The following is a 15,865-nucleotide window of genomic DNA, read 5'->3' as shown; positions in this document are numbered from 1 at the left end:
CCATATCTGCTAGATCCTGCTGATTCTCTCTGATGTGTCAGTTTGAGGAGTGAAGTGAGAACCTTATGGTACGATGCAGAGAGGGAGGAACATGTTTGTGTCGTGTCGACATGTAAAGTAAAAATGTGAAGGGAAAATGCCAGAATCATAGAGGGACAGAATTAAACAGAGACGGGCTGAGAAAGAAAGGAGGTAATAAGGCAACCACACACATAGAGACACACAGTCGAAAACAAATAGAGAAATTTGACAGTTCTCTTCTCTTCTCCCTGTATCTGTCTCATTTCTTCCTAAGCATGCCATCAATGTTTCAGATCCATATTCATCATGCATAATTAGTGCCTGCTGTCGTTCTCTCTTTTCCTTTTCCAGAATTTCTGATTTCAGGCTGTATCTTTTGCCAGTATAGGTACAGTAAATCCATTAAAATCCAATACAACAGCTCTATAATAAATCCCTCCTTTACTCAAAGCTTATAATGTTTAGTTTTGTTGTCACTGTGAGAAAGAGCCATTTATTCAACTGTCTGGACATTTTGGAAGGATGTTGAACATTAAATGCTCTATATTAAGTGTACTGAGGATTATAAGCTTCAAAAACTGCTTTTTATCAGGGCCCTTGTATTGGATTTCAGTAGTTTTAGCAAGGTGTGTGTTTCTAATCCACTTGGACCTGGCATTGTTCAAATTTCCAACTGTAGTATGGATCACAGCATATTTACTGTGGCTGGTGAAGCTTTGAGCTGCTCAGAAAATGTTAACTTGCTAGTTGGGTCACAATATGTTTGACACTGACAACCAGGTTTGTTTATTTGAATCAAATAAATACGAAGCGTCCATGATACTTTCCAAAACAACTTATCGAAAACATTGTTGCTGCATTATGCACATGGCTGGAGACGACTGCTGCTGAAGGTACCAAGAGTTCACCTTTAAGGCAAAGTTAAAAGAGTGTTTCACTAAACAATATTAACTCAAAATTATGTTAGACATATCATATGATTAAATGGATAAGTTATCTGTCTTAATGGTTTTAATGGTGTGGAAAGTGTAATGCACTGTTTGGAAATAAATGCTCTAAGATGAAAATACTGTAGACAAATAACACATTGCACTTGGCCACTAATGGAAAATTTACTAGCTTATTTACGTCTGACCAGTATTTTAGTGCATTCTATGACCACATTCAAAGAAGGCCTAATGGCCAACCCGCCCACCTTCCTTACAAACACCAAGTGGCCCCTAAACCTTCACCTGAAATATTCTGAAAAGGTTGTTCTTCTTTCCTTGGCGCTGTTTCTATGCTCCTGTTGAAACATCTGTGCCCTAGACAGCACACAGATCACCACCTGAATACAGAAAAAGTGAACAAAACTGCCGCTTTTCATGTCAGGCTCAATCCAATGGGACACCAAAACTTTCCTTCACATTACACTTCTAACCGAATGTAAGAGCTAATATTATAAGTCTCTGACTCAACAAATGTGTCTTCATCTCCCAGCATGTGCATGGGGGAGTAAGTCTGGGGAAATATGTGTCTTTCATGTGTGTAAATGGAGGTGTATGTAGACACAAAATCTGATGACAAGTGAGTGTTTGGCTTTCCTGTACTTTGTAAAGAAATAAAAGAAAGGTATCGAGCAAAGTGACCAGACAGGGATAAGATGAGGCACTAAGAGAGATATCCAGACCAATCTGTCAGGACTGTAGTAGGGGAAAAAAGGCACTGGCTATTGAAGGAAAAAGAAAAGAGAGGGGTGTAGAGGGAGGGTGAAGGAGGTCAGAGAAAGAGAGTGCAGGTGATAGTTTTAAGCTGCTGGTGTCGCAGGCAGATAAAGGCTTTTCTGCCGCCTGGTTTGTCATCTGCATTGCGCACAATATCTCCCTTATTCACAGTATCACCTCCTTCTATTTTGCTTCATCTGCCGCCCTGGTGGAGCAACTCCCAGTGTGATGCACTTTTTCTCTTCCCATCATACAGCTGCCAGCAATACAGCATATATCATTCCCTCTTATTCTTTTTCTTACTCACTCTCGCAGGCTGGAAAAAAAAACCCCCCCGATATCTCACTTACACATGCAGACCTTATTTTTCTCTCACACATACCTACTATTTCTATCCAAGTAAAACTCCTTCCTTACATATTTTGTCTCTCTTTACCCTGCGATCTCCTTATTTTACATTATTCTTTGCAGGGATATTATGGAAAACTCAAATGTTGCATCCATCCCCACAGACTTTATTCAATATTTTGAGTGCAATACATTATCAAGATTTCATGTTCAGCCTCATTTTTACATGCACAATTTCCCATCATCAAGCATACAACTGCCTTTAACTGAGATGTAGTATGTTTCTCCCTAAGTTTAAATTCTTAGTACATAATCTTGTCATTAAGATTCTAGTAAACTTGAGCCTAATGGTCCTGAACTTAAAACCTATGAATAACTCTAAAATGCTACTTCTACAAAACTTCAGCAAACAAAGTGTTCACAATTTGTAAGATTTTGACTCATCTTTTAATCCTTGCATATAAAATGATACGCAAATGCACACTTCATGCTCACTTTCACTCTCTCCCTTTGTGTGTCTCAAAAAGGTCCACAAAAGACACCCACACACAAACACGTGCCCTCATCCAAACTAGAGCCACTAAACCGTGGACAGACAGGGTTCGCTTCATTGCTCACCTTGGCCGGTTGATCAATGGCAGTCTGTCTCCTCCAAATCCCTCCCACAAACAGAGCTGAATAAACAGACAGAGAGCATTTACACAGGCACTGATAATCTGCTAATCCATATAACCTGTTTTCTAATCAACACACAGACAGACACACACATATATGTGGGAGTGAATTGGTAACCAGATATGATGTACAGATCCAGGAACACAAGCAGACTAGAGTGCATGAAAACGGTAATGCACACTTCCACATACAAACGTTTGCATGGACACATACAGACAGTCACTCTATATCAGTGACTTTTGCCTATTATCCTCTCTGACCTCCTTAACAGGACATAGTTGATAGTCTTGCTGAGGTTGATAACAGACAGTAGGGTTAATAGGGATTAATGGACTGTATACACATAGTTATGCAGATACATATGCAAGAGCAAGCCATTCCAGTGCTGATGAGTTTTCAGGCTTTTATGCATCTGTGTGTGTGCACGAATGTTTGTGGGTTTGATTATTCAAGTGAAAGTGTCATGTAGCTGTCGGCCGTGCGGTGCTCCCATGGCTTGATAGGATAATTGAAGCGTGGAAAAGCCATATAGAATTTGTCAAAACTCTTAATGGTCTGAGTATCACAGACACCATGAGTACACAGCTTAGTGCTGTTAACTTCCTCTCTATGGAGAAGGCAGATTTTATCTCAGTGAAAGAAAACTATGTATAATGTTAATTTGCTATATATGCAATTAAATGACCTGCACAGTAAATTAAGGAGTTGTCTTTATACAGACTTGGCATTTCTGCAGGTCACTTCCACTTCTAAATAAAGACTGTTTTAAATGATTAATTAGGTAGGATATTCATCCAACTACTCTTTCAGCATGCCCCCCCCCCCCCCCACACACACACACACACGCACACAACAAAAACCCCCAACCTTGAATAACTTAATTGCCGCAGAAAATTAGAAAGGACTTTCAGATCAGTTTTAAAACAAATCATGCTGATAAATGAGTATTTGACCTACCAGACAGATATTTACATTAACTTCATTTACTGACAGTGATGCAGTCTTTTTTCCTTCTGAGGGTCGTACACACTTAAAACTTGCAATGCACTACTACTTCAGTGGGTTGCTAGCATTTAGTGAACATTACAAATTGTCTATCAACAGATAAGAACACTATCTTGTTGTGCTTTGCCAGTGTTTGTTAGTGTCACCACTGCGTGATATTATTTTATTGGTGTTTTTATAAGAAAAAGTCTCTGCTTTATAAGAAAGCAGAGACTTTTTCTGCTTTTTTGTTTATATTTTAGTTTTTCATGTTTTTAAAGAAGTGCATTTTTGAAGAACTTTGCTCTGTTGCCTTCTCAACATCTTTCTGTTACACTTGACTGATTCTGTCCTTTAACATAACTCACTGCCTTCGACAGCACTTTCGTCTTCTTAACATCTCCACCCTTCCCCCACTCTCTTCAGGTACGGTGGACGAAGACAGCAGGCAGTGCGTCAGACAAGTTCCAGGAAACATCCATCTACAATGAGACACTACGCATTGAGGGCATCCAGAGGGTGCAGGGAGGTCGCTACTACTGCAAGGCTGACAACGGGGTGGGGGTGGCTGCCATCAAGTCCATCCGTGTAGATGTGCAGTGTAAGTGGGCGGGGAGAAAAAGAAAAAAAAAATGCTCCTTCCACTTCAAGACCACAGCTGACTTTCACTACAGCTATTCCCACCGTTAGAAAAGATCAAGATGGAGAGAGATGGAAAGATTGCAAGAGGAAAGATGAAAGACTGATTGGATGGATGATGAGATTTCAGGTGGGAATGGCTTCCAAGAGTATCTGATGAATTATAGGTGGGTGGATGAAGTCGGATTAGGGGGAGGTGTGATAGATCAAACAGACCTGTAGCATTGGGATACTATAGATAAGAATGCGCAACACATTATTTCATTGAGATATTAGCCATAGGCTTGGGTTATAGAGGACACATTGGGACAACAGTGGACAGTTTACTCCACCAATAAAGGTAAATAAGGTAGGAAGGGGAAAAGGCGTTTTTTGTCAGATACTCTTGGGGAAATGTGAAGTCTGTGGCACATATCAAGAGTTTAATAACAGTTAGTCCAGGCAGTACGGGCTCCCTAACACAATGTTTCTCAACTAACAAATGTCATGAACTCAAACAGGGTAAGAGAGGAAAAGTAACATCTACAAAATCACATTATTGGCTGCTTAGTCTAAGATGCCCTTAAAGTTTCTTGATATTTTTTAAATATCCTCTAACTTGCCAATGCCAGCCACAAATGCCAACCAGCTTATCATTCAGAGATGACCTCTCCTTTTTAGACCTTCTTTGACCTGTCCTTGCAGACTTCAGTTTTACAATGGGACTTATTAGACTGTATCTTGAAAAAAGGTACTAGGCAAAGGTGCAAAATTCTGCCTCAAAGTCTACTTCAGTTCTGCTTCAAGGCTTAAGCAGGTAACAGACATTTTTGAGAGTGACACTCCAATGTTGAAGTGGTTTAACCTGAAACACTGTACAACATTTTTAAGATCTGTTGCAGTCAAATAAAAATAAATGTATGCTGGAACTGGAGAAAGAAAACAACTGTGAAAGGCCATGTAATGCCAGGACTGCATGCTATTTGTGCATCCACAGTAATTGATAAAATTCACTTAACATGTTTGTTGAGATAAGAGCACGATAACATGATCCAAGGCCACTTAAATGTGACTTCGGTCCATGTTCCATCATCTATTTTTATGAAAAAAAAAAATGCTTTTGAAATATTATCTCATGCAGCCAAAGTTAGTATCAGCTTCTGGAAACACTTTGTTGTGCCTCCTTAAATGTTAACAGCACTGCAACATTACCTCACAAAAAATGTTGATATCATTTATTATTGATGATTTCAGAGATATTTATAAATTTTGTTTTCTAACCCCCCCCCCCATTGCCCAACTTTGACTGTTTAGATGCAGCATTGTGTTGTAGGGGTCCCGTGCTGCTGCCTGTTTCACTGCCCCACTGTCCCAGTGAGTCAAGGGTCAGGTCATGGTGACAGGTTGATTGAAATGCAACTACATACTCAACACATCAATACTGTTATCCACTTTTATTCTTTCCTGGCATCTTAAAATCCTTATCCATTTGTTATGGCTTCTTACTGCATAAATAGTGTCTTTCTTCATTGATTTAATCATTTTGATGGTGGGTTTATAGACTAATAGAAAGAGGCTGATCTTAAGAGAAGACCCTATAATGTAACGCATCCATTACCTGCCTTTCTTTTGCTTAGTTCAGCTCTTTTTTTTCCTTCTTGGTTTGCAGGGCATTATGTCTACCTCCTTCAGTGCAAATTCCCAAATTATTTCACCTGTGCACTCACACAAATACACACATCTACAGACACACACACATACATATTCGCACCATGCTTGTCCCTGTAGAATTTGTCGCTTACCCACAACCCTGGCTCAGCCTCTTAATGGGGCTCTCCCTCCTCCCTCCTTGTTCAGTCCCCCTTTCAGCTGATAGTGTTAGTTCTCCCCAGGCACTAGCTTGGCCCCTGCTGGGGAGCTGGTAATTGCAGGGGGCTTGGGTAGTAAACAGGTTGCATTGTGAGTGTAGTTGTGACAGGAGCTCTGTGAAGCTAACCAGCTCTGACGGCCAATGCTTGTTCAATTCCCCTTCCCCCATGCTGCGTTAGACCCAGCGGCAATCAGCCAAGCTTCCTACACAGGGCAACTTTAGTGCTAGAACGATGTAACAATTAGCCCAGGCTACTGGGGGGAAAAAAGGAAGAGAGATATATGAAAGTCGAGGTGAAGATGGATGGGAGAGAGAGAAAGGGGGTTAGAAAGAGGAAGGAAGGAAGAGGGAAAAGCAGGGACGAAACAAGGAACAGCAACCATCTAGGTTTACTGTTTACGTGATATGAAAAATCCTTAAAGGTCCTGCATGGAGGTCAGTTGGAAAGAGGAAGAACGCCCCCCCCCCAAAGTATATTTTATGTATATAAATGCATGCATGGCTAGCAAATTAAATGACACAGTGTGGTTGGTTCGTATGAAGCTGAGCCATTTTCCATCAGAACTTGGAAGTAGATCATATTCTTCTTAGAACAGATACTAAAAGTTACTGCAGCTTGGCACAGTGTATGATTCACATTAGTTTTATATATACCAATGTATTCAGTGACCCCTTATGCACTTCGGATACAAGACTGGGCTGATATTTCAGGCAGATACGTTTTTCTATCTAATGTAAAAGTGTCTCTTGAGTAACTAAATGAACTGGCACCCACTAAAAATGTTTTTATAATAGATAATTAACTATAGTGCCAATATAGTGCAGAGGGATTGCTATGATCATAGCTATTAAAAGAAAAAGAAATCAAACACATAATCTTAAATGAATTTTAGTTATCACTATGACTGCTGCTTACTTTGCCAGAATCAGCAATACTTCATGTTGCCAAAATTTGGATTTTGTAGCTCTAAACCGCTTACAAGATTGCAGCTGGTGGTAAACACAAGAGACAGGTTCAAATAGGTCATGTCAAAAAATGAATAAGAGACATTGCAAATGTCTCTTATTCTGGGGTTTTAATGTCTGGGGTTTTTTCTAAAGAAATGATGCATAAGAACCAGAAGGGTTTTAGATTTGTAGTCCCAGCAGGAAGAACGAAACTGTGGAAAAAGGAAACACAGTGACACTTCTTATCTTGTTTACCACTGCCTTTGCAGTGTCTGAGAAAGAAAGAGTGCACACAGTGTGAGAACACTGACCTGGATCCTGCCTATTGGGTTTGCAGGTCAGATCATAGTTACCTAAAGAGTACTTGACCTTTCTTGGTAAAAATGAACAGTGGAAAGCTGAGGTAGTGGTGAGTGATTGCAGTCAAATAGATTCTATTATTATGGTGGCCAAATTTCCGCTGAAATAATGGGGAAGAAAGGAAGGACGAAGAATAACAAAAAGATGGAAAAGAATGAGACAGATGGAAAGAGAAGCCAAAAGACAAATGAAGGCATTAAAAAGGAGGAATGGAATTTGTGAAGGGAAATGAGAGTAGAGAGCCATGTGCATTAGATGCACTTGTGCTTTTCAATTTGGATGGCTCCAAGAGACCGGTTATTGGACTAGAGAAGCGGTCCCCAACCTTTTTTGCGCCACGGACTGGTTTATGCCCGACAATATTTTCACGGACCAGCCTTTAAGGTGTCACGGATAAATACAACAAAATAAAACTAGTACCGGTACCGAAAAAAAAAGATTTATTCATAACACACGTGAAAAGACCCAGGAAAACAGAGTTAACGATAAAAACAATAACAAAATAACGCTGAAAATCGATAAAAACCCTGAAAACCATATATTTCAGACCTGAGCGTCAACTCTCGCGGCCCGGTACCAAACAACTCGCGGACCGGTACCGGTCCGAGGCCCGGGGGTTGGGGACCACTGGACTAGAGGGTAGAACAGGTTGTTACCTGTACAGGGTGCAAACAAGAGATTTAGCTGTCCCCCTCTCCATCTCTCAGTCATAAAACTGATCTTATCCTCCGTGTCTCAGCTGTTTTGAAACAGCTTTAAGATGTTTTTAAAATGGAGTGACCAAACACTGCTCTTCATATTCACTCTTACCTTTTATTTGTCACATCTTCCTCTTTCTCCTCTTATTCCCCCATCTTTCATGTTCTTACCCTCCTTGTTTTTTCTTCCTCCTGCTTCCTGCACACTTACTGCCTTCCTCCATAAACTGCACCAGTGAATGATGGAACAATGTATGTGTATGTACGTGTGTGTGTGCAAGCACACATCTGCATGCGTGCATGGGTGGATGTGTACATATGCAGTAAATCTGCTGGTGTCTTTCTCCACTCAGCTGTGAGGCTAAACCAAACACAGCAGTCTCTGGTTGTAGGTCATTTACCCAAATGTAGATTTAATGTTAGTTTCATGGAGGCATGCAAGAAGTGCTCACACATGCAAACACAACCCCTTGCTTGTTGCTTATTTATAGGCAGCACATGCACATTTTTTAAATTTACATAAATAAACGTGCGCTGATGCATGCAGGAACATGTACGCACTTGCAGGTATAGTGTGAGAGTGAGATGAACAATAATAAAGTGGCCAGAAAGTAAATGGCAAATGGAAACTTATGGAGTGACCGCACATATACAATATTCTAGTTAAAATAAAAGGCTTTTTTCTATCATAATCTCTTTGCAGTTGTGTTAATTGATCCCTTATATAGTTTTTTCCTTTGTCAAATACATGTGAAGCATGGGCTATTCCTTTCTGCTGCCAGTCTTCTCGTTCCCACTTCCACAAGGGGGGCACATTAATCTTTGCAATCTTTACATTAATTAACTGCCACTTAGTTATCCTAATACTCTCCACACAGCAACACACCATCCACCAATAAGCCATTAACGCAAACAACCTCCTTTCCTTCTCAGACCTCCACCACAACTGGGTCACTCAAATCAAACTGCACACCATTGATCTGGCACCCTAACCACCGAGACAGTGGGGCAGTGAGCAGGCGGGGTTTAACTTTGCGTAGCCTCTACTGATGGGATGGACTTGGTTCAGAAACCCAACTGGTGATATGTAGATAGAATCTGTGAAAAGTATTTTTGTTTAGATCAGATCAAAGGATACGTGGACCTATTTCTCTCTTTAGGATACGCCAAGGTAAGTGGAAAACGGCAAGTGTTGAGTTAATCATGATGATCATATAGTGATGTCCGTAATTATGCTGATGATGTTTATGTGGATGGCAATGTGGTTACAGCAGGGATGAGGATCATGATACTGATCCATTGGCAGGGGAATATTGCTTCTCTTTGTTGTTTCTCTTGCTACTGTTAATCCCTTATTGATGTCCAATCACTCACCATCTCCATTAATTCTATTTTAATATATCGCATGCTACTGAGGTAAGTGGAAGTTACTGTACTTCAGAAGTGGCAAAAATACATTTCTACCAGATATCTATCTCTTTGCCCAGCTACCCTCAACTCATCTCATAAATACCTATAGTACAAAAGAATACAAACTTTATTTCAACTTAAATTGTAATTTTACATAACATACTCAGCTTGAACATCTGTCACGTTGAACACAAACAGAGAAAACCAACCATTTATATTGTGAGCTCCAGTAGAGTTTGTGTACAGGCTGTGATCAGCTGAGCTGTGGTACTGCTCTGTAAGTCATTCCTCTTTATGGATTTAAATATTTCAATTTTTCAATACTACATGAACTATTATGGATGGTTTCCTACTCCTAGACAGTAGAAAGCTAGTATAAAGGTGGAATTCAGGGAATCGAATTAACATCGCTGGCTTAAATATAAATTAATGTCTGCCAGTCTTGATTTAACCTAACAAAGCTTCTCTGCGTCCATCCAACATGGTGCATTACTGTACTACTACTTTTACCTGCGTGGTATCTATATGTTGTGTTCATTTTGAATTTAAGCAGAATGTTACAACTAAATCCAAGTGATCAACATTAAACAACCTCTTCAGAATACTTTCCAGAGAAAATGACAAATCCTGTGGCAGACTCAGCAGTTACTGTGTAAGTCAATGGAGTGTGAAACCATGAGTTTCTAAATCCGCATGAGTCCTTTAACAACTTTGGCAGTTATCACTAATAGTTGCCAATAGTTGTGCGTGTCAAGAGATGAATAGATGAACTTCTGAATCTGTATTTTTCACAATGATACCCCCCCCCACACACACACATATTTTCACACATAAGTAGTAGGCTAGGTGGTCAGTTGATCCCTGTTGAAATTCTTCTATCACAATGTTTGCTCTATGGTTCAGGGTGATGAGGTTTGGGCTGAAGAAATAGAAATTGGCAGGAGCCCTGCTGGTGTAGTCAGGGAAAGCATACAGGTATAGTACTTTTTTAATACTGGTTGCATGCACACACTTTTACCAGTCAATAACTGAACTGTGGTCTACACAGAGAGACAGAGTGAAGCAGAAACAGGCAGTTTAAAGGAAACTTTGACCTTTCAGTCAGATTAAAGTTGAAGCCACAGGGTGAATCATGGGCCCACCACACCACTGTCTGAGTCACACAGTGTAGTAAGCTCACACAAACTTTCTTCCTTTGCTCATCATCTCTTTCATATCTCTCGCCATGTATTCCTCCCTTTCTTACTTTTCCCGTGTCTCTGTGCCACTCTGTACTCCTCCCACAGCTTATAATTACTCTTGGTTGCTTTTTCTGTAGTGATGGTATATACCATAGAATTCACTTTCTCAAGATATAGTGAGTGGGACTTCTTGGGAAAAACAAAAAGTTAAATAAAGTTACAGAAAGGGCTATACAGTGTCTCCCCCCTCTTAGATCTTCACAATAACTGAATATATCCTCTTACACTTGCAATATATATTTCTGATTGTGCATTTTTGTGATTTCCCTTGCCTGTTTGTGTTTTCTACATCAGGGCAGCCTAGCCTCTGCGGGAAATCCATCTCGTACTTGTTTTTTGTTAGTTTCATACACTCTGCTTTTCTTATCCATTCTCTTTCTATGAAGGAGTGGTAAATTTTTTCCCACTGTTATTCAAGGGCCGTATTTTGATATATAGTTTATAGCTTTTTTAAATTATGTTTTTTACTTTCACTCTGATTTTCTAAGGCTGAATTTGATGTGATAGTTAGAGGAAGTACTTTAAAGGTGACCAAGTCAGTTTGTTTTAATCCAAAAACTTTGCATGGTCTTGATGAAAATGTATCCTGAGAAAAGTAATTTAAAAAGTATTTATTGATAGTGTTCGTCACTGAACAATCTGTGATCAGTTTGCACTGGTAGTAAATATACTATGTACTGTATATTCCACAATGAAACACAGCGCCAAATTCAGCCCAATGGTATTATGTGAACTTTGGTCTGGGTCAAAAGTCAAAATTATGTTGTTTTGGGGTTACTTGTTTATGTCTATATTTTTGCAGCCAATACTGACAGCTACCCATTTCTAATAAACAGCTGATTCTTTATTATAAAAACAAAACCTCTGCTGCACACTAGAATCTGTGCAGTGGGATGCTGCTTTTTTTTTTAGAGAGAATGTCTCCCATTAGTGGGTATTACTTGGATCGCTCTTATGTTATTTAATAAATCTAAAATTGCTGCTGGCTCTACATTAACATTTTCAGTCCAACATTAGATGGGGTCTTCAGGGATTATTTTGTCTGTGCCTGAAGTTGAAATCTGGCTTCACAGTTTTGGTCTGATTAGCTAGAAAATAAGTATTATGATGAAACGTTAAGGATGCATCATTTTGATCTGTGAGGTAAAGATCATTGATATTTAAGGAGTCTGTTTTTATCTTCTTTCTGTAACCTAACCCTAACCCATGACATGTTCCTTTATCTGTGTGTATCTACTGCATTTTGCGTGTTATGATCCATGTTTTCTTCCAGCAATATGTATGGATTAGGGATGACACCTTATAATACCTGTGTATATATATATAAAAATTCTGAAATCAGCTATGTTATATAGATTAAAGTGTTTGAAATGTTATATAATAGTGTCTGTTGCCACATCACTAATTTAAAAGAGATCACAAGATCTTTATTATTATTATTATTATTATTATTATTATTTATTTATTTTTGCCCCTTGTATGTATGAAATGTATGAGAAAGAAGATGTGGATCTCCGTGTTGTGTTTACTCATAGTTAGTTTGGTGGATACCGTACATTCTGGCATACACAAATCCTAGCCTTAGACCTGACATTGCAAGCTTTACCTCGCCTCACAAGTTTATTTTTAAGTGATCGATAGCCAGGTTAAAACGTCATCCCCAGTTAAAGAATTGAACTCAACATTCACACTGTGATTCACATTGCTGTCAAATATCTGGGACAGTGAGTACCAAAGGCTACATTCTTAAAAGTAAAAATGTTCCACTTAAGTGATATATAGTGCTTCTGTGCAGTAGCTCAATGAGTTTAATTTGGTGCTAACACTGCAGGGTTAGGGGTCTAGTTCCCATTGGGCTTATGTGCCAAAAATATATCGAGACAGCTCTTTGGATTAAACCATCTAGCAAACTGCCTAGAGTTCAGGTGTAATACAATATGCTTAGTATGTTATTTTGTATTTTATAAGCTCATTATAATTTTCTAATATAAGTGAGATTATCAAGTGTGTAGGTATCGTGAACTGCCAGCATTCCCCAGTGTCAAGGGTAAATAATGTGTAGCACCTTTCAGACACACTCATTTATGGTCATGTGAGAGCATTTGAACATGGCTACTTCATGTCTAAATTAGCATACTAATGATTTTTTAATTGCTTTTAGTGTCTTGCATTCTCAAGCTCTCACACTAATGTGATGCAAGCCTGAGACTGGCTTATAGAAAATATTTTCTTTCTGCAAATATGATAAAGTCTAAACGTTTCACCACCGGCTACAAAATCATGAAAGAGCAAAAAAGAAACTCTGTGTGCACCTTTGGTTGACAGATAGACTTATCTGAAATTAACAAACACCTTTCATTAAAGTTGACTTTTCCCTTGTTCACTTGGCTCTGCAATAAAATGTATATAAAAAAACAACTTTAGGTTGTGTTGGGGTCTGATAATATGCCATGCCATGGTCTGACTGTATTTGATTAGAAGTAAATATACTTAAAGGGAACATAAAACACTATATGTATGAAGGCTAATTTACACTGGAACCCTACTCTCAAAAACTGACATTATTTAGCCCCTTTGTTTTCCACTGAGTTATCAATTCTGTCACTAGTTAGCTAATATAAACCTATTTACCAATGTAAACCAACCAACAAGGTGATGTCACGTTCTGTACTGGCACAAGATGGTGTTAAACATGTTTTAAAAACTTTAACTTTAAGCTCTTTTTTCTTAAATGCAGCTTCACAGACAGACTTAAATCTATCGGTTTTTGACAGCAGGGCTCAATAGTGTAAATTAGCCTTTAAATATGTAGTGTTTCATGTCCACTTTAACATTCAGTTTTATTATCCAACTGTTTGAAGTTTTAGATCCATGTTTTGATTTCTTTATTATGCTTGTTTTCTTGTGATGTAACGGAGTCTGTGATTTCTTGGAGGGTTTTTTGTGTATGTTCTAGATTTTCCTAGTGAAAAGTCGTTACTGTGCAATCCTGTGTTTTGGTTCATGTTTCCAGTGATGGACTATTTTTCTTTTGTTGTTATTGTTCTTGTAGTATTTGGGTTTTGTTTTTTGGTTTCTATTCTACTATTAGCTTGCAATTCCTCATTTTGTATCTACTGTAGCTTCACTTACTACTTTGAGGTTCTTAATTGTGTGTTCAGCCCCTGTCTTATTTCAGGATTCATGTCCCAGTCACATTGTGTTGGGGTGTTTCTCATTTCACTATTAAGGCTATTTTTCAGCTGTGTCTGATTTTAGAATTACTCCCTCCTGTCAGTCTTTCCTGATTGTTTTCACCTGTGCTATGTGTTCAGCTGTGTTTTGTTCACCACCTGTTTCCACAGTGTCCTCCAGCCCTTATTGCCTTTGTCAGATAGCCTGTTTTAGTGCATGTGTTTTTAGTATTCTTAGCATTTTGGCACTTGGTTAAAGGTTACTTTTCTTCTGGAAAAAAAAAATCCTTGTCGATCAAGGTGTACTATGAAACAAGTGCAACATAGCTAGTATTTGTGTTATGTGGCCCGACAAAACCTAAAACTCCAGTTGGAGATAAGCAATATCATGACTATGGTTGTCAACTTTCTTTCATAATCGAGTCATTTGATGTGTCATGTCAGGGATCAACTGAGCCCCGCCTACTCAAATATGAGACATTATCAGAGGAATAGGGGTTAGACATCTAAGCAAAATAGTTTGCACTCATCTGCAACTTTGATAAGATACCCCTCAACAGGTTGCATTTATAAAATATGTTCCGTCAGCACCTAAAGCTTATTCTAAACAAAAGGATTAGCAAAAATGTGGTGCTTCCAGCTGGTTTTAAATCAAAAATCCAAACAAGATATTTCCACCCACTTTTGAACTGAACAATAATATTACAAGGAGGTGAAGGTTTGTTAGTTACCTCCATCTGTTTTAAAAGTTGTTCCTCTGGGTTTATGCAACAAATGACAACAGGGAGTACACCTGTGAGTCTTTCCATTAAAATACTCAGTGACTTTGGGACAGGAATCAATTGCACATGGTGTTGTGTTTTTCACTTATCTCAGGTGAAACTGGACCCAGTCACGGTCTGTAAGCTACAGTTTAACTATGGTGTAATTTTATTCACTAAACTTACATCAAATGTTGGATTTAGGATGCTTACTTGTCAAAGAAACATATAAAAACTGGCAAGAAAACACAGTTTACCTGAACAGTATATACCATAGAAAGGACAATGGCCAGACTGCTTTGAGCTAATTAGGAAGATAGAAGAAGCAACTCAGATAACCAGTTATTACAACAAAAGTGTGCAGAAGAACATATCTGAAATCAAAAACCATCAAACCTTTCAGCAGATGGGCTATAGCAGCAGAAGCCCTCACCATGTGCCACTTCTATCAAGTCAAAACATGAAACCGAGATTACAATTCATGCGAATCACCTCACCAAAATCAGACAATAGAAGATTGACAAAACATTACCTGGTCTGATGATTCTCGATTTGTGCTGTGACATTCAGATGACAGGGTCCAAATTTGACATGGGTATCACTGCTGAATTATTTATAGTGTGAAAAAAATACATACTTCTGATCCCCGTTGTCGACGGTATGAAGAGAAGTCATCCAGCACTTGCTATATACAGTAACCAAACGCTGTAGCCAAATGGTGTCTCTCACTACATGAGGTTCTGAGTTTTGAGGTTCATAGATTAATAGCAAAATAACATGTTTTTTAAAAACTTGTTGGTATTTTTACACATAGTCCTGTAAAGGGCTTTTACTATACAGATTTTCTTTTGAGTTTAGCGCCAGGTAAAACAAATGTCAGTAACATTCAGTTTTCTTATGTATCCTTAGTAATTCCATCTGAAAAGAAATCCATGTATAGCTGTACAAAAATATAGCAAATATGACCCTAGAATGTAATTAATTAAAAAGTGGTGGTGTCCAAGGATGAGGGCGATGTTTTTTATTTTTTTATTATATTATACGGTATACACTAC

At 38.7% G+C, this 15,865-nt stretch overlaps 1 protein-coding gene across 2 annotated transcripts in view; it reads left to right on the top strand.

Annotated features, from left to right (window-relative positions):
• The window catches only part of mdga1 (MAM domain containing glycosylphosphatidylinositol anchor 1), a 213,650-nt gene that overhangs the window by 82,932 nt on the left and 114,853 nt on the right, over positions 1-15,865 (top strand). For both annotated transcript variants that reach the window (XM_004539549.5, XM_004539548.5), the window contains exon 4: positions 4,158-4,332. In XM_004539549.5, the coding sequence (XP_004539606.1) occupies positions 4,158-4,332 (175 nt within the window). The remainder of the gene's footprint in view (positions 1-4,157; positions 4,333-15,865) is intronic.

This window comes from Maylandia zebra, linkage group LG1, assembly GCF_041146795.1.
Source record: "Maylandia zebra isolate NMK-2024a linkage group LG1, Mzebra_GT3a, whole genome shotgun sequence".
Taxonomy (NCBI): Eukaryota; Metazoa; Chordata; class Actinopteri; order Cichliformes; family Cichlidae; genus Maylandia; species Maylandia zebra.
This window is presented reverse-complemented; position numbering and strand designations above follow the sequence as displayed.